The 23,568-nt window shown below is 50.9% G+C and overlaps 1 protein-coding gene across 4 annotated transcripts; it reads left to right on the top strand.

The window, feature by feature from the left end:
* The first annotated feature begins 1,808 nt into the window (after positions 1 to 1,808).
* On the top strand, positions 1,809 to 23,562 carry RNF24 (ring finger protein 24). 4 transcript variants are annotated; one of them, XM_042811751.1, is made up of 6 exons: positions 1,809 to 1,868; positions 15,345 to 15,494; positions 19,713 to 19,755; positions 21,271 to 21,312; positions 21,729 to 21,808; positions 22,664 to 23,562. In XM_042811751.1, the coding sequence occupies exons 2-6, from the start codon at positions 15,352 to 15,354 to the stop codon at positions 22,800 to 22,802; spliced, it is 447 nt and encodes a 148-aa protein (XP_042667685.1). In that variant the 5' UTR covers positions 1,809 to 1,868; positions 15,345 to 15,351; the 3' UTR covers positions 22,803 to 23,562. The 4 variants fall into 4 exon arrangements, with proteins under 4 accessions (XP_042667685.1, XP_042667686.1, XP_042667684.1 ...); XM_042811752.1 differs by lacking the exon at positions 1,809 to 1,868 and adding an exon at positions 1,903 to 1,924; XM_042811750.1 differs by lacking the exon at positions 1,809 to 1,868 and adding an exon at positions 4,909 to 5,297.
* Positions 23,563 to 23,568: the final 6 nt, after the last annotated feature.

Raw genomic sequence — 23,568 nt, 5'->3', positions numbered from 1 at the left:
GCCTAACCACAGCAAATCCAACAATGTCACTACCTACAAGCAGCAAAGAGCTTGGCCCTGTCCCACAGCCCTGTTGTGATCCTCCGAGGCAAACCCATAGCAGCAGGAGAATTTCACGGGACAAAATCGGGTCCCATTCTTGTCACCTCATTCTTCCTGGAAGGACAACAAGTTTTCCACCTTCCCAGGAGGCAGATCCACCCTCCCTTATCACCTCATCTCTCCACCATAAGGTCTGGGCATGCAAGCCTGCTGGATTTCAATTGCCTTCATCCATCGAGTAGGAAAAACTGGATCTTCCCATTAATAAAGAGCAGCGTGATTAGCGGGAGAAAGTGAATGCTGTGGCTTTCTCTCAATCGAGGTGATGAATCAGAGCTTGGACATGCATCCTTGCTCCCCTGGACATCCTGTTTCGGGGTGCTGCTGTCCGACAAGCACTGTCAGCCAAAGGGGAAACTGAGGCTGGAAAATGTACAAATAGGAGCTGATGAACAAAGGCAGAAGCCTTGCTGGCCTTCAAGAGGAGCACCCATGATGGCCATAGAGCTGCTCCAGATCCAGCCACAGCCCTGAAATGCCAAAAAAAGCAGATTTTTCTCCCAGGATGTGCTGAGGACACACTGCATGCACGGTTCCAAGCTTTTCCAAGGGAGGAATGGCAGAACCTGATCTCCAGCTGCATTTGCTTCCCAAATTGATCCCAACCCTGCAGGGCCAAGGCTTGGCAGGCTCCTTACCTGGAGCACAAGCAAACAGCCACAGGCACTGCCAGCAGGTTTGGGCACACCCCTCTATGCGAGGTGAGGATTCCCACACAGCAGGAATAGGACTTCAAATTTCAAAAGTCAGCTCCTTGCATCACCATTCAGGCCGTGCCCACTGCCTTGGGCAGCCTATTCCATGCCCACCATCCTCTGGGGCAGAACCATTCCCTAACCCCCCCAACCTGACACAACCCAGTGCCACTGATGGCCGTTCTGTGGCTCAGGAGGAGCTGATGCGAGGCGTGATGCTCACTGCTGGGCATTTTATGGGTCAGTTTCGTGTTGAGCAATGCATCTCACCCAGGAGGGAGGTGAGGTCACGGAGCATCCAACCACACCTCAGGAGGCTCTGACACCTCCTGCCAACCCCATCATCGTCTTCTTCATCACCACACTCACCGGCCTCCAGTGCCAGCGCCTGCTCCCACTTCACCATCCCCACCTCTGCTGCCACCAGGAGCGTCCCCTCCTGTCCTCACACTGCTTCTATCCCCGGTGCCATTCCATCCCCAGGGCCATCCTATCCCCTAGCATCTCATGCTCCCACAGCCCCCATCCCCATGGTCCCCCTATCCCTATTGCTCACGTTTACTCTCCATTCCCCTTGTCCCCCCCCTCCATCTCCACTGTCCCCATATCACCCCTACCCCCACTGTTCTCCATGTCCCCATGGTCTCCAATGCCCCAATTATGTCCCCACTGTCACTTCGTCCCCGTTATACCCCCAACGTCCCCATCATCCTCTCCGTGTCCCCACTGACTCCCCCGTCCCCTACATACCCACATCCCCACTGCTTCCTATGTCCCCATTGTCACCCCATCCCCATCACGGCCCCAACATCCTCATCACCACCAAGATCCCAATAAAGTCCCCATCGTCCCCCAAGCCTCCATTACGTCCCCAACGTCCCCCAGCCGCCCCCCCCCTCACTTATGACGTCACTCCGCACCACCCCGGGCCGCGCCGCGCATGCGCACTCGGAAGCGCGGTGGCCGTGCCCACAGGCGGGCGGGCGGGCGGGCGGGGTCAGGCGGGGGCGGGGCTCCATCCGGGTCCCTCCCCGCCAGCGGCAGAGCGGCGGCCGGGCTCGGGGCGAGGCGGTGAGTGCGGGCCGGGATGGGGCTGAGGGCTGCGGCTTTTTGGGCACCCCGCGGAGGTACGGAGTCCTCTTTTGTGCTGCTCTTCGTGTTTTCCCTATGGGGCGCGCTCTCTCCCCTAGGGCGGGGATTCCCCCATCCCGTTGCACCGCTCTGTGGGGCAGGGATCTCTTTCCAGCACCCCTGTGGGGCAGGGATCTCTTTCCAGCACCCCTGTGGGGCAGGGCCCTGCTCTCCTGCATCCCCGTTGGGCAGGGCTCCCCCTCCAGCATCCCTGTGCTTCAGGGCACCTTCCCCATGCAGTCCTCTACGGGGCAGGACCCCCTTCGTATGCACTGCCCTATAGGGCAGCCCCCTCTCTATGCTGTCCCCTATGGGGCAGCCGCTTCCAGCACTCCCTGAGCAATCCCCTATGGGGCAGGGATCCCTCCAGCACCTCTGTAGTGCAGGACTCCCTCCCTGTGCACTCTCCTATAGTCCCCTCCAGCACCCCAATGGTGCAAAACCCCATCCCTGTGTTCTGCCCTATAGGGCTGCTGCTGCCCTCCCTGCTTTGTGCGTTCCCCTCCTATGCACCCCCCAAGTGCTGTCCTCTGTGGGGTGACAGCACCCCTATGAAGCTCCCCACTTGAAGGCAGCGAGGACACCCCCACCCTGTGCCCACAAGGGATGGCCTTGTCCTGCATTAGGGGTGGGATTAAGCATGGCATGAACCCCACAACCCTCAAAGTGTGGCACAAAGGGACAGGAGACAGTTCCCCACCCTATGTTTTCTCCCTACACCCCAAAAAGAGGATCCCCACCACCGAGCCCCGAGGCAGCGTGTTGCAGCAATGTGCTGTGGGCTGCTTGGGCTAAAAAAAAAGAAGCCCAGATAAGGGGGAAAATTAAGAAAAAATGAGATTTAGGGATGGAAGCGGTGCAGCGGGGCGGGCGTTCCTGCCATGCAGGCACGTACTGAGTTTGCTGCTTTTGGCACCAGCTGCGTGTCGGTCCCTTAGGACTGTGAGCTGCAGGGGAAAAATGCACCTCTTGGGGTGGGTTTTTTGGTGTTTTTCTTTTTCTTTTTTTGTTCTTTTTGCACTTTTTCTGCTCCTCTTTGTTTGGGGAGGAACGCATCTCCCATTCCCGAAACCCTTTGCACTGCACGTAGTGGGGTTTTGCTATTCCCGTGATGCCCACTAACAAAGCACAGCCGGACCCCGTGAGCCATTCCCCATTGTGCATATGGGGTTTTGTTGTTCTTTTTTTTCCCCTTCCCCCCCCCCCCCCCCCCCACCTTTGGCAGGAGCTGTGCATTACATACAGCTCTGGCACGCTCCCCGCCTTTGATCTGGAGCTTCCTGCCTGCACAACGTGTTCAGCAGCACGCGAGCAGGGACGCGGACGGGGCTGTTTGCCTCTCCTCATCCCCCCCCCCTCCCTCCCCCCCCTTTATTTCACCCCATAAATCTTGCAGGAGGTGTACTCTGGCTTCCAGGTGTTGGGACACATTTTGTGGGATGTGGGGTGAAATAATGTAAGGTTTGCATGATGTGCTCGCAACGGGACTGAGGCTCATTCGTGGGCTTTTATTTTTTTGCAGGACAGTAAAATGCAAGTTTTTAATACTTCTTCAATATTGGATTCAGTATTGAAATCTCTATGAGAATCATAGAATCATTGGGGTTGGAAAATACCACTAAGATCATAGGGTCCAACCACTGACCCTTCACTACCATGCCCACTATCCCATGATTAAGGTTGGAGGAGACCTCTAAGATCACCAAGTCCAACTGTTGACCCGTCACCACCATGCCCACTAGTACTTTTCCTTGTGTTTCTCCAACTTATCCCCCTCCCCCATTCGCACATTCGGTTTAATAGTGAAACTGTAGCCTGAGTTTGTAGCAATGCTTTTATTTTTTTATGATGGGTGTAAACAGAGCAGCCTCGAGCAGTGCTGGGTTAGTGGGGCGATGGGCTCTGTTGCTGTGCTCACAGAGGCTCCAGCTGATGCCTCTGCAGTACAGTGCCATCTGTAGCAAAAATTAAACAGGTTTGGCCTGGAGCCTGGAAAGACAACAAACTTTTGGCCTCAGATAACTCAGGGAGGAAGGGTATAGCTCCCAGCAAATGGAGAGCTTGGGGGCAAAGTGGAAGGAACTCAAAATGCAGTAATTGGTGTATTTAGAGGGGGGGAAAAAAAGGGAGGGCGGTGCTGATATCGCCATGGTGTGTGCCTGATGCATCTTCATAGAACCATATCATCTAATGAGTTGGGTTGGAATGGACCTTAAACCCATCCAGTCCCAGGGCTTTTAGCAACGATGGATCGAAATTCCCAGCCATCCTGAGGGCTTCTGTGCTTGTGGATCCCCCCCTCTCTGCACCTCTTCATGGAATCGTTTAGGTTGGATAAGACCTTTGGGATCAGCGAGTCCAACTACGGCAGCTGTAGTAGAGAGGATGCGCTGCACGGCCCATCCTACTGCCTTGCCTACAGGACCTCGGTGGAGCTGCTTGAACATCTGCAGTGGAACAGCAGAAGGCATTGCAACCTCCTCTCCGACCCTGCCCCTCGCCTGCTACCTCAAAGATCCACATGGCCCCATTCCATGGGTGCACAACAGTAGGCATCCTGCAGCCATCCCAGCGTTGACGTGACCTCAGCACAAGGCTTTTGCACTTGGCTGCTCGGTGGTTCCCATGGAAAGCGTGGGTCAGAGCACAGAGGGCGGGGTTTTGGGGAATTCCCCTTGCACTCGGGTGTTTCAGAGCATGGGGGTTCTGTTTATTTTTGTTTCCTGCAATGGCTCATGGAGAAGTCATCGTTTGTTGATGTGTGATAACCTTCCTTTGCTTCCGACGTCTCTGTGCCGTGGCTCAGACTTTGCCTGGGGAGTGACGTGGCGTGCTTTGGCTTGGGAAACTCAAGGCTGGAGGTGATGCTGGGAGAACAGCAGCAAGGATGGGCGCTGAGCAGCTGATGGATCTGTGGATGGCCCTGTTTGTTGCAGGGGAGTGGCACCAGAGGGCTTTCAAGGGTCCCTTCCAACTCAAACCATTCTGAGATTCTATGGCAGAAAGCAGCAGCACTGGTGTACGGTTGTTGCCTGTTTTACCTGACAGCCATGCTAAAAATTCATTTTTTAACCTGAAAAGTGGGAGCGTGCTAAGCGTCTTCTCCGCATCCAGGGATGTGTGGTACCCAGGTGCTCAGTGGGACTGGAGTCGCATTGTTCTGGTGCTCGGAGCTGCTTTTTCCTCTCCATCACACCTGCAAGTAACTCAGATTTGCGTGTCCTTAAGCCCTCATTAGTTCACTGATAATCTGCAAGTGGTTGAACCTGAGTGCTTCATGAGGATGGATCAACACAGGGTTGTGCTACCGGTGCACGTACCCACACCTCACTGTGGTCCAAACCTGGATGCACACCCGGGCAGCGAGAGGTAATGACCTCATGTTGTGCTGGGGAGGGTAGGTTGGATACTAGAAAAAACTTTTTCAAAGAGTGATAATGCATTGGAACAGGCTGCTCAGGGTGTAGAGGGCTCACCTTCCCTGGAGTTGTTCCAGAACTGTGGGGATGTGGCAGTGGGGGACATGGTGCATGGACGTGGTGGGATGGGTGAGGCTGGGCTTGGGGATCTTTGTGCTCTTTTCTGACCTGAGTGATTCATGAAGCGGCCTTGGATGTCTCAGTGCTGCCGCTGACGCCTTGCTCATCCGGCTTAAAGTTTGCTGTCAAAGCACAAGGAGCACACATGGTTTGTTTTGCAGCTTTCTTGCTCCCTGCATCACTGCTTTTGTGAGCAGGACGAGACCGGAGCAAAGGGCTCGTTTGTTTCCATGCTCGCTCCTTCTGCTCTGTGAATGTGGGAAGCAGCCAAGCCCTACTCCGTCTGGTTTTTATTACCGTGGAGGATCAGGCTGCAGGGATCAGGCTGCTTTTAACTCACAAAGCACCCGGCAGGAAACCACGCCAGTTCCCAAGCAGCGAGAGAGAAACTGAAAGCTGTCGGCCAGGAGATCAGCCTTGAGTTTATTTTAGCCATTTCCCAACACCGGTGCTCCGGCTGCTTGGAAATAGTGGAGTGTTTCACAGCTCCCTGGCTGGGAAGAGCATTTTCTGGGGGAAAAGAAAAAGCCAACAACAAACAGCTGTGGGGCTGGAGCGGAGCAGGTAGGTGGATTTTGACCTATCTGGCAGAATGGAAGGCAAAAGGTAAGAGGGAGGGAATGCAAATATCCCATGCGATGGGGTTTGGGGAGCCCTGGTTCATTCTGGTTGGCGCATTAATCATAGAGTCATTAAGGTTGGAAATGATTAATAAAGTCCACAAGTCCACCCCACTCCACCATGCCCACTGACCATGGCCCTCAGTGCCACATCTCCACTATTGTTGAGCACCTCCAGGACCAGTGACCACCAGGACAGCCTGTTCCAATGCATTGCCACTCTTTTGGAGAAGAAACGTTTGCTTATATCCAATCTGAAAATGCAGGCGTTGAATATCCAACCATTCAGTGCATCCTGTCACTGGAATGGCTCCTCCTGCTTGAAACAATATCCCTGCGCTGGGTTGGGATCACAGTCAGCTCCTTTCTGCTCGGAGCCAGTTTTGCAAACGAGCAAATATTTCTGCCTGCCTTTAAAGATGCGCTTTTGCCATTGTTCTGCAGAAAGCCCTCAGCTGGGCTGGGCTTCCCCTGGGGCAATTTCCTGGCAGATTGGTTATGAAGGCAGCTGCGTTTTTAGTTTTTCTTTTGTTTCCCTTTTGCGAGCTCAGCTGAGCATGTACACATGGCGTGGAACAAAAGCCAGCCCTGATCTGCGCCGGCGCGCGCCCGGCAGCTGGCATAAAAGAGAGGGTGGTCCGGGCTGAAACTGTGGATGGAATGAGTTAGCTTTCTTCTTTTGGATGGAAATTTGGATGTTTTGTATCTTGTATCTGTGCGTGCAAACCCGTAGTGCTGGTGTGAATCTGTGCTCCCATTTTTTTTTGTTTTTTTGGAGTAATGCTGCAGGGAACTTGCTTTACCAGTGGGGTTGGACTGGATGATCCCAAGGGGTCCCTTCCAACCCCTACGGTTCTGTCATTCTGTAATTTCCAGTCAGATCAGCCCAAAGCTCAGACCTCAGAGAACAGAAGAGGCTGAGTTTATGCAACCCCTCAAAAGTCCATCCCAAAGCAGATGGGACACTGGTACAGCATCCCCCAGATGGGATCCAGCTCCGTGGACATACTGCAGATGCCCCTTACCCTCATCCAAAGGGCTTTCAGCGCGGGCTGTGCTCTGCTTTTGTTGACATCTGGTTGGAAACTTCTTAAATCCTCTGGCGAGGGGGTAATTCTAATCCCTCTCAATGAGATCAGCGGATTAGTGTCTTATAAAATTGGAGGATTAGCTTGAGCCATTTTTTCTTTATTTTTTTTTTTTTCCCCTTCCTTTCTGTGCAGCACTGGGTCATTGCTGTACCGCTACTAAGAGAGATGAGGGGCTTTGCACTTTAAAAAGCTGAACCAAATTATGCGATTTTTCACAAACCAAAGCTTTGAAAAGTATATCTTTAATCCTCGCCCATGGATTTTTGTGCAGTATCAGGGTTTTTTTTAGCTTGCTGGCATCGCGCTGCGTGAAGTCACTCAGCTGTAGATGGTTTGCAGCCTTTGTGCAGGTAGGCGTTGGGCTGAGTTGGAGGGTTTCCTTGAAGGAAATCGGCAAAACTTCTTGGGAGTGGCGTTGCTGATCCTCTGTTGGTTATCACAAAGAGTTCAGGACCCATGGAGAACGTGGCTACGTCAAACTCTGCATCGTGCACTTATTACAACCCATGCCTTCGTCAGCATGCGATCTACAGCAGCTTTCATGATGCACAATGCGGGTTTTGCTCCAACGCTGCTGCACTGCCTATGTTTGCAGGGTTTCCTCGCGTAGCTCTTTCCTCAACCCACAGCAGCTGTGATCTGGGAATGCCTGGCTGCCTCCCAGAGCTTTTAAATCCCTACAAAGGCAAACTCATCGCTTCCACTGCCCTAACGAGGCCATGGTGCTCTCACTGAACTGTGCCAGGAGCCGCCGCGGTGACATTTCAGCAGCCTTCATCCCGTGAATTCAGATGTGACTTAATGCAGCGGCCCCGCAGCGTGGAGAAAGAGCTCCTTTCCTTCCCCTGCAGAATGCAGAACGGCACGGCTGCGTAACCCCATCCTCATCATCTCATCCTGGGGCTTTTTTTCTTTGCCAAAAAATGAGCATTTTGCAAATGCAACTTTACATTTTGCTAAGTTGGGGAAGGCGGAGAGTGGGCTGAGAGAGCTACAGTAACGTTAAGAGTGTGAAGATCTGGGACCTCACCGTTTGGTTCTAAAGGTTGTGCTGGCCATGCAAGACTGCAATTTAATACTTAGATCAACTCAAATTATCTTTAACTCGTAGTAAAAGCATAAGCAAGGGCTCCTGGGCATCATGTGGTCCCCTGACCTTTAAGGAGATACTCGATGCAGCCCTGTGCTCGTCACTGGAGCAGCTTGTTAGCATCAGTGGTATATTATGCCTTCTAGGAGTTGATTCAGAGTCCAGGAATGCGTGGAGCTCTGATGGCTGTGTTGCATGGCAGGGAGCCTCACTGCTGTCCTTGTCTTGGCAGCCTTGGGTGGAGGGGGGTGGTGGAAAATAGTCAGCAGGCTTTGTTCAACCTACTGCAAAACAAGAGATAATGGCCTGAAGTTGTGCCTGGGGAGGGTCAGGATGGATGTTGGGAAAAGTTTCTTTGTAAGAAGAATGGTCAGGCACTGGCACAGCTGCCCAGGGAGTGGTGGGATCACCATCCATGGAGGTGGTGAAGAATCATGGAGAAGTGGCACTTGGGGACATGGTCAGTAGGCATGGTGGGATGGGTTGAGGTTGAACTTGGGGATCTTAGAGCTCTTTTTCAACCCTGATGATTCTAAAAGCAACCCAGATGCTAAGCAGCGTTCTCTCAAGCCTTTCTGTGTCAACAGCAGGGCCTTAACATTTGTCTGTACTAACTGAGGGTTAAATTGAGGAGGAAACCATGTATAAAGCAATTTCTTTGGGTGAAATGATAAGTTTGGGCAGAAGATGCTCAAAGTGCTTCTCTGTCACCTCCTGGCTATCAACACCCGTGGACTCTTGGTGTTCTCCATCTCACTGCAGTCACGGAATCATAGAATCACCAAGGTTGGAAAAGACCCCTGAGATCAACCAGTCCAACCATCCACCTATCTTCAACATCCCCCACTAAACCGTTTCCCTCAGTGCAACATCTAACATTTCTTGAACACCTCCAGATTCCACCACCTCCTTGGGCTGCCCATTCCAGTGCCTGAACACTCTTCTCAGAGAAGCATGCAGAACAGGAGGACAGGGGATTTTCAGTGACCCCAAATGCTTTGCAGAATCCATTAGCAGAGCAGAACGAATGCTGAAAAATTTCCCTAAAACCCAGTAATTTTGTTAAACCAGAGGAAGGGCAGGCCAACTGCACAACTCCTTTTTTTTTTCTGTAGATAACAGGAAAAATACCACATGATGGTGACATGGTGACAGTATATATTCCCAGGAGGCTGAGGTTTGGGTTATTTGGGTTTTCCCAAAGAGTTTTTGGTGCTGTCAGCATCTCAACATCCAGCCCTCACAGAAATATTGAGGCTTTTGGGGTTGCTGTTCCTTAGGGTTTGTTGGTGATTTGGGTTTGGTGTCCAGCTTTTTGCATCAAGCTGCTTGTTCTTGTGACATTTCTTACATTACTTATTATAATACTTGTATTACTTATTTATTACTTTCTTATATTTTTGTGAAAATTAAGAGAATGGATCCACTAACAGCATTTTTTTGAGGGCCAAAATCCAGGTTCTGGGCTTGAAGAGAGCAGCAGGCAGTAACATAAAGGCTTTTTTTTTCTTTTTTTTCCATTAAAGGGGCTTAGGAAGCAGGGGTGAAAGGATCTCAGGGGGTTATAGAATCCATCTGCTTGTCAGTGTTAAAGAATGGAGAAAGCTGGTTGCTTTTTTGCTTTGCAGAAAGTGATTTGCTTTTGTTTAGCATGGTGAGGTTGTCTCAATCAAAGCCAGATTGTTTTGCTAGTAAGGATATCTTTGGAGCATCTGTTGTCTGCATCCCTCTGCTCTTGTCATCCAGATGTAATTTACAGTCCATACAATCGTAGTATGGCTTGGGTTGGAAGGGAGCTCAATGATCATCAAGGCTGAACTCCCTGAATGGCTTTGGTTGGAGAGGACCTCAGCGATCATCTAGTTCCATTTTCCATGTGTTTCAACGCTGGGTTTCGGCTGGTGGAGCTTCCAAAAAGCCCATTAATTGGGGAAAACCCAGTAAATCAGGAAATTAGCACCTGAACAAAGGATGAGGCATGGTTCCAGGGTGAGCACCACGAGGGATGCTGCCAGAAGGAGACGCAGCACATCCTTTCCCACCGCATCTTGAGCTCAGCAGGTCGTGACATTGCATCTGGGACAGAGCCACGTGCCAGGTAAATGGGGAAAAAAACTCCACAGAGCCAAAGGGAGAAAATTCCTCAAGCATTATCTCATCATGGAGCTGCAATTGAACCGTATTTGGACAATCTGTGTGCATCCAGCATCCAGCGTCGGTTTCCCGAATGCAGAGCTCCGGACACACGGATCCTGTGGCCACTTGATGAACTTCCTGTGGCTTTACCAAAACTCACTGCATTGCCTGGAAATTCCAGCAAAACAATTGCCAGAGCAGCCCAACAGCTGGCTGCTTTCCTCCTTCCTGCTGCCGTCATCCAAGGGCAGCCCAAGCAGCACAAACGCTGGGTTAGCCTGGATAAAAAAGCAACAGTGTTTGTTTTGTTTTGTTATTATCATTTATTTTACCTTTTTTTTTTTTTTTTTTGGTCTTTTTTTCCTGGAATTTGCAAGATCTGCCTCAGCAACAGCGTGGAGCTGATGTAAGCTCAGCAATGGGAGCTTCTGCTGACCTATTTTCTGCATCTTTCTGCACCAGCAGCACTGAAAACCTTCTCCCATGTAAAGGTGTGCTTTGAAGGTCACAGTGTCTGCTCAACCAACTGAAAAGCATCCCAGAAACTCACCGAATAGCACAGCACTGCTGGTGAAGCTGCCTTGGTCTTTTTTCTTCCATTTATTATTTGTTTGAAGACTTTTAGACCTTTCTGCTGGCTGATCTGTTCACTGTATTTCCACACTGAGGGGGTTAAATCTCAGCGCTCAGCATCATCTAACCAAGGAGCAAAGCCAGGGAATTTTGATTCCTGTTCAAAAAGCATCAAATTCTCTCTTGAAGGGAGGGAAATGGGGATCAAAGGTCCGGAACGGCTCCTGCTGGGAGTCCAGTTGGATTTCTTGCTTGTGCATGCACCAACGACCAGCGTGCAGCCAAAATGGGGAAAATGAGCAGCTTTTGTTCCATCTGACAAGAGGTTTTATGGCGTTGGTGACCCAGCTGCAGTCCCACGTTGAGCAGCATCCTTCTGGACGAGCATTGCTGCTGTTTCAGGTTGGAAAGCTTCTCCGAAAGAGTGGTCAAGCACTGGCACAGCTGCCCAGAGAGTGGTGAAGTCAGCGTCCCTGGAGGTGTTTAAGAGCACGGGGATGTGGAGCTGAGGGATGTGGTCAGTGGGCACGGTGGGATGGGCTGGGCTTGGGGATCCGTGTGCTCTTTTCCAACCTTAATGACTCTGTTGTGGTGGTGGCGATGGCTTGCTGGTTGGACTAGGTGGTCTTTTCCAGGCTTAATGATTCTAAGGGACATCAAAGATCATCTTGTTCCAACCAGGGCTATGATGTGGATGAGAGCTTCCTTCCAGCCTGCTGGCTGCGCGTCGCTGTCTCCCTGCTGGTGTCAAAGTGCCCAGAAAGGGGAAAGTCTGGAAGTCATCCCACTAAGCACACACAATGAATAACATTTATGTTGTGGATTTATCGCATGGAAGAACGCCCTGCTCCGCAGCTGACACCAACCTCGGGAATGTTTTGCATTCATTTTAACTTCCACCCAAGTTAACAGCCGAGCTTTTGGGTCAACCTGTGTGAAGCACTTTGTGGATTTGTGCCAATGCCTTTGGAACAGGAGATGTGTGCCTGTTACCCAGCCAACCAGATGTGCTGTTGACCCCCAAACCAGCCCTCCACCTGGGCTAAACTTAATAGAATGCTCAATGCTGGCATGGCCCATTTATGCAGTGGTAAAAATTAATAATAATTAAAAAAAAAATACATCTCCCAGCAGTTCAGTGCAGGTCTGGTCCCCCCTTGCTGCAGTTCCTCAGTGCAGGAAGATAATTGCCAGCCTTGCTCATCGCTTTGAGATCTTCTGATGAAAGCTGCATGTAAGAGGCTGGCTGTGCTTATTCAGCGCATTAAGTGCTTGCTGTTATTATAATAGGGATTAATTTGGCTGCGTGGCTTATTTGGGTTTGCCTTTAACTGCCTGGCTTGTAATCAGAGCAAAGTGAATGCTGCTGGAGCTTCGTTTCCTGACTTCCCTGCTTGTTCACCTGGCATTAACCATCACTGGGGTTTTAATTAACATGTACAAACCAGCATCTCCTGCTGGGAATTTGGGAATTTCCTACTCCAGACAGGATCCCTCCCCATGGGGAAGTCTCATTCCTATCACAAGGACACTGAAATCCCTTTAATTTTGTAAGCCATCACGTCTTTCAACAAATGTCTTCATGGGAAAATCTGATTTTCCCTCCTTTGGTTTCATCCTGGCCGCTGTATCGGCACTGTGTGGTTTTATGGTTTTGATGGGTTGATGGTGGTCTTTTCCAATAATGTTTCTATGATTCTGTGATATTATTTTGTCCAGCCCACCCTCGGGTCTCTCATAGGGCATCCCTGGTTTGGGGTTGTTTCACTCTTTTCCCCAGGTTTATCCATGTGCAGGTCAATATTTCAAGCCAGGAGCATCCAGCATCTTCCTACCCACCAAAGTGGAGCTGACCCAGCCCAGGGGCATTTTCCAAGTCCTGTTTTGCCCCAACTTGGGTGTTGGGGACCCTCGGTTGGGAGAACACAGCATGAAGGCTTTGGTTTTGCCTCAGAAAGCAGCCGTCCTTCCCTACAGCACTTTTTATTTCTTTTGGCTGCGCTCTTGTAAAGCTGGAGCAGATTAAAATACGGTTCCTCCCCTACCACGCTCCCAACAAAAACAAAACAAAACAAAACAAAACAAAAAGAAAACCAAAAGCTTGGCTCCTCAAAATCATCCAATTTCAGTCCTTTTAAAGTTAACAGTTTCCCGGATCCCTGCACAGGATTTTTTAGCTTCTAACCTCATTTGGTCGCAGGACCAATGTAGAAGATGAACCTGTTGCATGTTCCTTGTGTGCCTAGGGACTGTCCAAAGAAGAATGAGCCCCTGTAGGAGATGATGGCTACTTTGGGGGCATCCTTTTGGGGCAAAATACTGATAACACTAGAAAGATGGAGCTCTCATTGTAGAGATCTTTGAAGGGCTCGGCTTGTTTTCCTATGGCTTTGGGCCAGCTGCAGTGATTTGAGGCCCTGGAGCTTGTCCAGAGAAGGGTAACAGAGCTGTGAAGGGACTGGATTTCAAGTCTTAGGAAAGACAGCCAAGGAACTGGGATGGGTCAGATTGGAGGAGAGAAGGCTCCAGGGAGACCTTATGGCTCTGTACGAGACCCTGAAAGGAGGTTGTGGTCAAGTGTGGGTCGGCCTCTTCTTCCACGTAACAGTGATGAGAGGTGTTGGCCTCATGTTGTGCCAGGGAAGGTTCAGGTTGGATATCAGTGGTGATGCATCTGCATAGCTGCCCAAAGAAGTGGTGGAGTCATCATCCCTAGAGGTGCTCCAGAACCGTGGAGATGTGGCACTCAGAGACGTGGCCAGTGGTCATGGTGTGGGTTGGATTTGGGGATCTTGGAACCCTTTCCCAACCTCAGTGATTCTGTGATTCTATGGTTCTGTTTCTGTTCTGTTTGAGCAAAGCCATGGAAGTTCAGGGTCTAGATGAGGTTGCCCAAAATGCCCAGACACCACTACTTTGTTCTCAGTTCACCATCAGCACTGCCTGTAGCCCTCAGTCTGATTAGGAGGAATGTTACGAGGAGTTTAAAACAGAAAGAATCAGTCCTGTGCTGGTTGGTTGCACTGTTTCTTCTTGGAGATCTCTGCTTGGTTTGAGTGCTTGGCTCAGTATTGAATTGTTTTGTTGATAGGGCTCAATGCAGTGTCCCAGTACTTGGTACCAGGGTGCACGGTGGTGTTTGCATCCTCTTTTAATTCCCTTAACTCTCTCACCCTACAGAAACAACTCAGTTCTTCGAGGCAAGTGCCACAGCTGCAGAGTCTCCTGTGCATTCTGGTGGTGGGGATAGGATCCATCCATGTTGATCAACTTGGTTGAGTTGAGTTGTGCTAGTAGTAGGATGGAGCTCCTGTTGTAGGGACTTTTGTAGGGCTCTGGTTGAGTTGAGTTTGGGTTAAACTCTGTGTATATAGGTGCTGCTTTGCTGTGGAGCTGTGCCAGCAGCACTCGATGGTATGGGTAATTTCTGAGAGTTCCCCTTTCTTCTGAATGCTGAATTCATCCCTTCTGGGAGTCCCTGTTCACTGCAGGTGAGTTGGACTACATGACCTTTAAAGGTCCCTTCCAACTCATATGATTCTATGATGAATCCAGGCCATCCATCCAGGCTGGATGTGGCTCTGGGCAGCCTGGTCTGGTGGTTGGTGATCCTACCTGTGCCAGGGGGGTTGAAACTGGATGATCATTATGGCCTTTTCAACCCAGGCCATTCTTTGATTCTGTGATGACTCCAGCAACCTGCAGCTCAGATCTGGTGCTTTTCAGCTTTCATTCCTCAGGATATCCTTACCCAGATCCCATGTTTTTGCCCCATCCTCACTTCCTCCCCAAAACCCACATCCACACACAGCTGAAAACTCCCTGCTTTGGGGGAATTTTGTTGTTCCTCAGGGCATTTAATCTGCAAAACAGGCTGCAGGTGCTTTCCCCATGTGTTGTGAAGCTGGCACTGCCCACCTCCCGTGGGCAGTAACTGATGAAAGGAAAACCAGATAGGGTTTGTGACTTCCTCCTTGAAGCTGTGGGTGGGGAACTTTGTGTCTGGCCAGAGGTGTTTGTGGATATTCAAGGGTGAACGGCTCCGCGCTGAAGATTTGACAGCAGAGCAAAGTCATTGGGCTGCTCTTCCACCCGGCTCCAGAATGAATTTGATTGAAAAAGGGACATTGGGGGTGTGCTGAACATGCCTCCAATCCATCATCCCACAGGAGCAGGGATGGGGCTTGCGCTGATGCTAGAGGTCGCTCGTTGGTGTGCGTACTCTGCAGGGGAATTTCTGCAAAGTGAAGGATTGGCCTTGGAAGCCACCAGAGGGGAGGGGAAGGAGAACTTTCCTAAGGGCCTCCCATGCTGCTGACCCTGCAGACAGAGCCTCACGTCCTTCTGTTTTCTCCCTTTCCTCACAGCCTACCCATGAGCTCGGATTTCCAGCATTACAGTTTCAGGATGCCGAACATCGGGTTCCAGAACCTGCCTCTCAACATATATATCGTGGTTTTTGGCACGGCCATCTTCGTCTTCATCCTCAGTTTACTGTTCTGTTGCTACTTGATCAGGTAAGAGAGCTGCCCTGGCTTTCTGCAGGAGGTGACCTCCTTCAGGTGAGGACATCCCACAAAGTGTTCAGTGCATAAATTGTTCCTGTTATCCAGCATCGAATCAAAATGGCTTAGGTTGGAAGGGACCTTAAAGATCACTGAGTTCCAGCCTGTGGACTTAGGCTGCTCTTGCAACCCTCAGGAAACGTGTGTGGTAGGCTTCAATCTGGGTGCAGAAATAGGATGAGAGGTGATGGACTTGAAGTTGCAGCAGGAGAGGTTCAGGTTGGATGTTAAGAAATATTTTCTCTCCAAAGGAGTGGTCAGACAGTGGAGAGGGCTGTCCAGGAGGACGGTGGAGTCCCCCATCCGTGGATGTGTTCAGGAACCATGGAGATGTGGCACTCTGAGAGACAGTGGGCACAGTAGGGATGGGTTGGGGTTGGACTTGGGGCTCTTGGAGCTCTTTTCCAACCGTGATTCTGTAATTCTATGGAAGTACTCACCCACGCTGGGAGAAATCGATGCATTGGTCAGGAAGCGACGGCGTCACCTTTCTGCAGGGAGCTTCATCCTCTTGTGTGGTGACAGCTTGATGTGACCCATGAGATAGTTTGTATTTCCCATTCTAAGCAAAGAACGTGCTCAGCACTCTGCATCACGGCGTTCAGATTCAGAGCAGCGCCATCCATTGCATCTCAGAGTGAACAGTTCCACAGGCAGTAAAAACAGCAGATAAGTAGTTTTGGGAACTCTTACATGGGCATGAAGCATGGTTAGCCAGGTGGCCTTCTCCAAAAGACTCAAAAGCCGTGCTTTATGGCTCCTGCTTTCTGCTTAGTGTTTCAACACGTCTCCCTCTTTAATGAGTAACTTATGTACTGTGCACTTAAGAAATGTTTAATACCTGCTCCGTTCGTTACTGTACACAAATTGCTCATTGAACAAAGCCGTTTGGAGATTAATGATGCAGGGGTGATTTGTTGACATGAGCGATGGGGAAAAGGAAGGGAGATGGTTGTTCCTATTTGGGGTGTGCTTTAGTTATTTTACAGGCTGCTGGGGGGGCGAATTAAGCCACTAATTGAGAAGCGAAATCCCTTTTGCTGGAGGGAAAATGGAAGGCAAGTGGGGGAAGATTGGGAATCGAGGCAAATTTGGTGATGTGCAAACGGTGCTCAGAAGGCTGAAGGCTGTATTTTCCCCAAGTAGAGCGGAATCTATATGGCTTCCCTGCAGAACTGAGAGGTGTCTGGACTTTCAGAGTGTTTTCCTGGGCACCGGGTCTTGCTGGGTGTGTTCTGCCCCGAAGAAGAAACAACAAGTAGTAATGTCTGGGAGATCAGGCCAGAAAATCTTTAAATTTAGAAGTTGGAGGCGTGTTGTAAGAGAGAGGGTGAGTAACCACAGGGAGAAGCCAGCGAGGGAAGTGGTGAGTTCTGTCTCTTGCTGTCTTTAAAGGAAGACAGAGTGCCCTCCTGGAAGAGGCGTCTTGGCTCCCACTCCCAGAAGTAACGAAGTGCTGTTTAACGACCCATGATAGACAGGAGGCTGGATTAGATCACCTCATGATCCCTTTATAGCCCTTAACTGTTACGAGTCGGTGAATCAAACCAGCAGCACCAGCAGCTCTGGGGTTGGAAGTCCTGCATGCCCAAAGCAGCCCCGTGCCCTGGATTTGGGCTGTGCTGTTGTTCCCCTGCAGCACTCACCACCTCCTTTGGATTTGCCACAGAGCTGAGCTCCCACATCTCAGCTTGGGTGAGGTTTTTTAAGCTTGAGGGTCAGCTTGCAGCTGGGCAGTGGGTGAGGACTATGCACAGAGCACCCCAAGTGATTGCTTTCGGATGGGTCAACCTCAGTGCTCCACTGCTGTGGTGGTGAATGGCGGAGCACTGCTGGAGCCTGGCTGCATAGCAAGCAAATACCCAGAGCTCTGCAGGATTCCATAGGAGGATTGGATATACGAAGCAAGATATTGAACTCAAGTTGGATTTCTCCCCCTCCTGAACCAGCTGCTAAAGCCTCCTGGATTACTGCACGCATTCCTGACCCCTTCTACATGGCTTTAACATGGGGTCACAGCTGGAGGCTGCAAAAGGTGAGGTGTTAATTTAATAGTGGGTCAACCACGTCCTCATAGAGAAGCAGAGCACTGAGTGCACACAATGCATCCTCTCCCTCCTGGTCTGCAGCTCGCACATCTGCAAGAGCTGGGCTAACAGCAAGCAGATCTCGTGGGATTTGAGATGGTGGGGATTTAATGGGGCTGGCTCAGAGCAGGGCTGGGTGTGAGCTCCAGCCAAAAGAAAGGAGAGAAGGATTGCTGCAGAGCTCTGCTGCACAGCGTGCATCCCTCCCCCCGGCAGCCGCCTTCAGACGAGAAATAGGGAAAAGGAAATGAAACTTTGCTGGAGCTGTCTGTGTCTGCTCTCTGCTGCTGCTTTCGGAGGATAAGGCTGCAAGAAGGTATAGGCTGGGATCTGTGGGCTGAGGTCAACTGGATGGGCTTCAGCAAGACCAAGCGCTGGGGAGGCTGCATCTCAAATGCTGCATTCAGTGTTGGGTCCCTCTCTAAGAGAAGGACATTGAGGTTCAGGATTGTGTCCAGAGAAGGGCAACAGAGCTGCGAGGGGATCTGGAACACAAGTCTTCTTTTGTCTCCTGAAGAGTGGTGAGTCATAAAATCACAGAATCATAGAATGGCCTGGGTTGAAAAGGACCACAGTGATCATCCAGTATCAACCCCCTGCTATGTGCAGGGTCACCAACCAGCAGACCAGGCTGAGGTGTTGGCACAGCTGCCCAGGGAGGTGGTGGAGTCACCATCCCTGGAGGTATTCCAGAACTGTGGAGATGTTGCACTTGGGGACCTGGTGGAGATGGGTTGGGCTTGGGGATCTTAGAACTCTTTTCCAGCCTTCATTATTCTGTGAAGGGGATAGACCCTGTAGCAGGGTCTGTTGTGATAGGAGCTGGGGAAATGGTTTCAAACTAACAGAAGGGAGATTTGGACAGGGTTTAAGGAAACCCTTTTTCGCAGTGAGGGTGGTGAGGAGCTGGCACAGGTTGCTCAAGAGAAGCAGTGGGTGTCCCATCCCTAGGGCCATTCAGGTCAGGCAGGATGGGGCTCTGAGCTCCTGATGGAGCTGTGGGTGTCCCTGTTCACTGCAGGGAGTGGGACCAGATGGCTTTAAAGATCTCTTCCAACTCAAATGATTCTATGATTTCCTCTGTGTTTTGATCTGTTGCCATGTATTTGTGGCAGATGTGTGGGTAGCAGCAGTGGCTGGAATTCCTGCAGGGTCACAGCTCCTGGCACGGGGTGGATGCTCACCATGACCTGGGGGCTCACATTACAGCAGTTGTGTGGGGTGGGATGGACCCATCTGGCCCAGGATCCTCTCTCTGAGCCCAGCCAAAGCCACGTGCTCAGCCTGTGGATGCCTCCCCCAGAGCTCTCCCTGCTCCACGCACCTTGCACGCTTGGCTGTTCATACTGTTCATGTGCTCTTGCTGTTCTCAAGAGGTTTTTAAGCAAAGTTATCCCATGCAAACCTTCCCACATAGCACCCGCACTCATCTGGCAGCACTGAGCTGCTTTTTCCCCTTGTAGGCTGTCTCCAGCAGCAAATTTCCCTTTTCCTATCTGTCTTCCATAAGCAGTTTCCCAGCCTCAGGGCTCCTTGTGAACAGAGCTGGTTCCATCCCACTTGCTCCGCTCTCTGCACATTGCTGCCAGGCCCATCCTTCCCATTCCAATGGATTTACCCTTGGCTTTTAGGTCACCCAATTTCTGAGAAGCATCTTCAAAGAAGGCGTCTGAGCTCCAAACCAGGGCTCCAGAGCTGCCTTCCTGCATCCCTAACCAACCTCTGCTGCATTAAAGTGCATTTTTTTTTTTTGGTTGTCTTTTTAATTCCAGCATTTTTCTAGAGGGATCTTTGCATGCTAATAGGATGGAGATATATATTTTTACATCATTTTTACATCTTGATGTTTGCTTGGAAAATCGGGGAGTTCAGAAAAGGGAAATTGTGGGAGGTCCTGTGCTGACAGCTGGATGGAGATGTCATGTTTCCAGCTAGGTACAAAATCCCAGCCCAGACTCTTGAAATGAGTGCACCATTTCAGGAAAGAAAGAAAAGATTCCATAGGAGAGGGAGGGAAATGGAAGGGGGTGTTGGGTTGTTGTGATGATCCTCATTTTCACTTTTCTCTCTGTTTTAATTCCAGGCTCAGACATCAAGCACACAAAGAGCTTTACGCCTACAAACAGGTGAGGTGATGAACAGTCTCCTCCCTTCTTCTCCCTTCTCCTCCCTTCTTCTCCCTTCTCCCTTCTCTCCCCTTCTTCTTCTCTTCCCTTCTATTCTGTTCTTTTTTCTCACTTCTTCCTCCTTCTTCTTCCTTCTTCCTTCTCCCCTCTCCCTTCTAGATTGGCTGACAACCAAATCCACCTAAAGGCTGTGAGTTCCTTGGTGTTAACACCTTTAGGTTGTGCTTTCAATCCCATTGGGAGGTTCTCTTCCTTGGAAGAGAAGCTGTTAATGGAACCAACTCACCTGGTTTGAAAGATCTTCAGGGTCACCGTGTCCAGCCCACCTGCTGAGTGCCACCACTGCACCACATCCCTGTGCTCCTCACTCCCCACACATCGTGCTGCTGATGCTCTGATTTGGGATTTTCCTGCCAGCTGGGCACCCCATGAGCATCCTGAGCTGCCTGTGGTTGCCTTCAGGTGTTGGCCCTTCAGGGGCAGGTCTTGATGCCATCAGTTGGATGCAACCCAGGGTTGAGCCCAGAGGCAACAGGAGGGCTCAGCAGGAAAACAAAATAATAGGAATACAGGTATTTTAAAACAGTCTAAAATAAGAGTTAAGTCCCAGGAGCGTGGCTGCAAGATCCCCATATGGTGGGGACATTTCCCACCTTGGAGCCCCCTGGAGACCTCAGGGCTTTCCAAACCTTTTGTGAACAGTAACAGCATCACAGCTGGAGGTCAGAGCAGCCACAGCTCTCCTGGGCAGCACATCGCCTGCTCTTGTGTGCAGCCACCCACACAGAGGTGAAAATAAACACAGGTTCCCACTGATGCATCCTGTTTTCTTCAGGGTTTGTGTCATTTTTCTGCCTCCATCATTCAAGAAAACCTACTTGACGTGGGATTGGGCTGATATGGTGTTGTGTATGGTGTTACAATGTGGGGAACCCCCTGGGGAAGGGGTGGAAGTGAAGCTGTACACCACAGCTCGTTCCCCCTGTGCCAGCCCAGGAGGTCTGAGTGCAAGAGGAGACCTCCTGGGTTGTGTCCTCGGATCATTTTGTCTGTTTCTTTTGTGCTTTTTGGGTCATTTTTGTGCTCATCCTGTCCTTGCACTGGGTTGAGAACCATCTGTAGGTGGTTTCTGGCTCCTCTGGGGTGTTAAATGGGATCACTGCAGCTGTTACAGCACCAGAGTGCTCATGCTTGTGTATTTACAATGACAATCATTGCTGATAATATCCAGCAGAAGTCATGGTTTGGTATGCTTTTAGATTTTAGGCTACTTCTATGCTCTTTCTGCTCTTGTGCTGTAGAAGACCTCACCCTATACCCAGATCTGTGTACGGAGCTTTGCACTGCACACAGCTGGGGAGAGGCTGGGACTGAAAGCAGAGGATTTTCAGTACAATCAATGCAGTGGAAAGGGAAAATGTAATAGAAATGGGTTGCAAAATGTGACTTAAGGAGATCTGAGATGCTGGAAACGCGTGTTCAAAGCAGCATCCTGACCCCATCTCTGCCTTGCAGGTAATACTGAAGGAGAAGGTGAAGGAGTTGAACCTACACGAGGTGAGTCCATGTGTGGGTTTGCTTCCATGGGGGGGTTCATGGCATCCAGACCTTGCGTGATCCTCACTGCACAACCCTCGAGCAAATTGATGGGATTTTGCTCTGCAAGTGAAACTTTGGGCTCTGGGAAGTTTCCCCAGCAATTAGAAGGCAGATTAAGCCTAAATTGAGCTTTAAACTTCCTTCTATCGCTGTTTAATGACCTCTGGAGCTGCAGGACTTACCACCCCCAGGCTCACAACCCGGGGCTGCACAGAGCTGTGCTAAGCCACGCTCTGTCACACTGCCAAGCCAACCCACGAGGCAAAGGGCCCATTTTTTTTTTCTTTCCATGACCAAAAGCAATGGGATGAGACAGAGATTGTTGGGGAGCGTTGCCTCGGTTTTGCCGCTGACTTTGTGTGACTTGCTTTCAGATCTGTGCCGTTTGCTTGGAGGAATTCAAGCCCAAGGACGAGCTGGGGATCTGCCCGTGCAAACATGCCTTCCACAGAAAGTGAGTGCAGCAGGCCTGGAGCTGTTATTTACAGCATCACAGAGCGGGAGGGTCAGAAGGGACCTCAGGAGATCCCCTGTTGCTAAGATTCCCTCTCTTCGTTCTGTTCCCCTGGTGAACAGCCCCAGGGCTCTCAGCGTTTCCTCCTAAGGGAGATGCTTTGGGTCCCTGTTGCATCTGTGGCCTTCTGCTGGGTTCTCCCAGCAGTTCCCTGTCTGCCTGGAATCAGGCAGCCCAGCACTGAGTGCAGTGCTCCAGGTGGAAAATCCCATTATCGGCTACCTTGGAGCATTTGGAGCAACAAAAGCATTTGGAGCAAAAAAAAAAAAAAGAGCTGGTTTCTGTGTATTTATTTGCATTTTATAAGGTTGGATGTGGCTCTGAGCAGCCTGCTGTGGTGTTTGGAGACCCTGCACGTAGCAGGGGGGTTGAAAGCAGATGATCGTTGTGGTCCTTTTCAACCCAGGCCATTCTGTGATTTATGATTCATTGAGTCGTAGGATCATTAGGCTGGGAAAGACCTCAAAAACCACCAAATATAGAGCAAATATATACATTATCACAGAACCACAAGGGGTCAGAGTGGACTTCTGGAGATCATCCAATCCGACCCTCCTGCTATATGTTATTATAAGCGATTATACTCTTGATTTATGTCATGTAGTTGTTCTACATGATGTATTTATGTATATATTTTACATATAATGGTACTTAAATGATGAATTAAGAACGTACCATTAAGAACACTGCAAAGAGGGGGATGAAAATGGACCAGACCTGGCACGTGCCAGAAGGGTGCTGCTTTGGGATCCTTATGACCCCCTCACCCCCTTGTCTGTGCTTTTTGCCCCCCAGGTGCCTCATCAAATGGCTGGAGGTGCGCAAGGTCTGCCCGCTCTGCAACATGCCGGTGCTGCAGCTGGCACAGCTGCACAGCAAGCAGGACCCAGGCCCTCCTCAGGGTCCCCTACCTGGAGCAGAGAACATCGTATAGCTGTGCATCAGCACGGACTGCCCCGGGGTACCTGGAGACGACCAAAGCACTACGGCACCAGCAAAGGAGCCAAGCTGGGGACGGGAGGATGGAGAGCTGAGAGCACTTTAGGGAAGTAGCATCCCTGCGCCCCAGAACGGTGCTTGGCCTCGGAATGGGGTTTTCCTCAGCGGGAACATGGAGCTCAGTGACTGTCGGGAAGCCTCAGCGTGATGCCTTGGGATGGAGCTGTGCCTGAATGCACTCATCCCCCTCTGAGCATCACCCAGGAGAGCTGGTGTCTGCCCCGCGCGGTGCTGTGGGCTCAGTGCCATCCAAGGGGGGAATTTTTCACCCCCGATTGCCATCCCTACTGAGGATTGCAGTTTCTCCTCCCAAAGGGCCGCCCAGGGTTTGGGGCCGGGTGCTTTTTGGGGTGGCTTCCCCCCCCCCCCCCCTCCCCTGCTCAGTGCCACGGGCTACCTCAGGGCTCCCTTCATCCCCGCCATGGGGCAGAGCATCTCCCATTGGTGCAACCACCTGGCATCACAGCAAGGTGGGGGCAAACCCTGCCCTTTGGGTTCACGTTGAGCCTGGCTCTTTAGGTTTCCAAGCACGGATGGCTCAGCATCACCCAAAGTCCCTCCCCAACCCTCCCCGAGTGCCAAAGCTGCTGGGGGCTGCACCACCCCCTCCTCTCCTTTCACCCCATGGGGCAAATTCAGCCCTTTTCCAGGCATCGTTCCCCACCCCCCCTCAACCCTGCAGCTCTTTATGGGGGGGGGGG

Source organism: Centrocercus urophasianus, unplaced genomic scaffold (assembly GCF_019232065.1).
Source record: "Centrocercus urophasianus isolate 14NV4802_14NV808 unplaced genomic scaffold, USGS_Curo_1.0 seq_13, whole genome shotgun sequence".
Lineage (NCBI taxonomy): Eukaryota > Metazoa > Chordata > Aves > Galliformes > Phasianidae > Centrocercus > Centrocercus urophasianus.
Note: the sequence above shows the minus strand (reverse complement) of the source record. Positions and strands in the feature narration are given on the sequence as shown.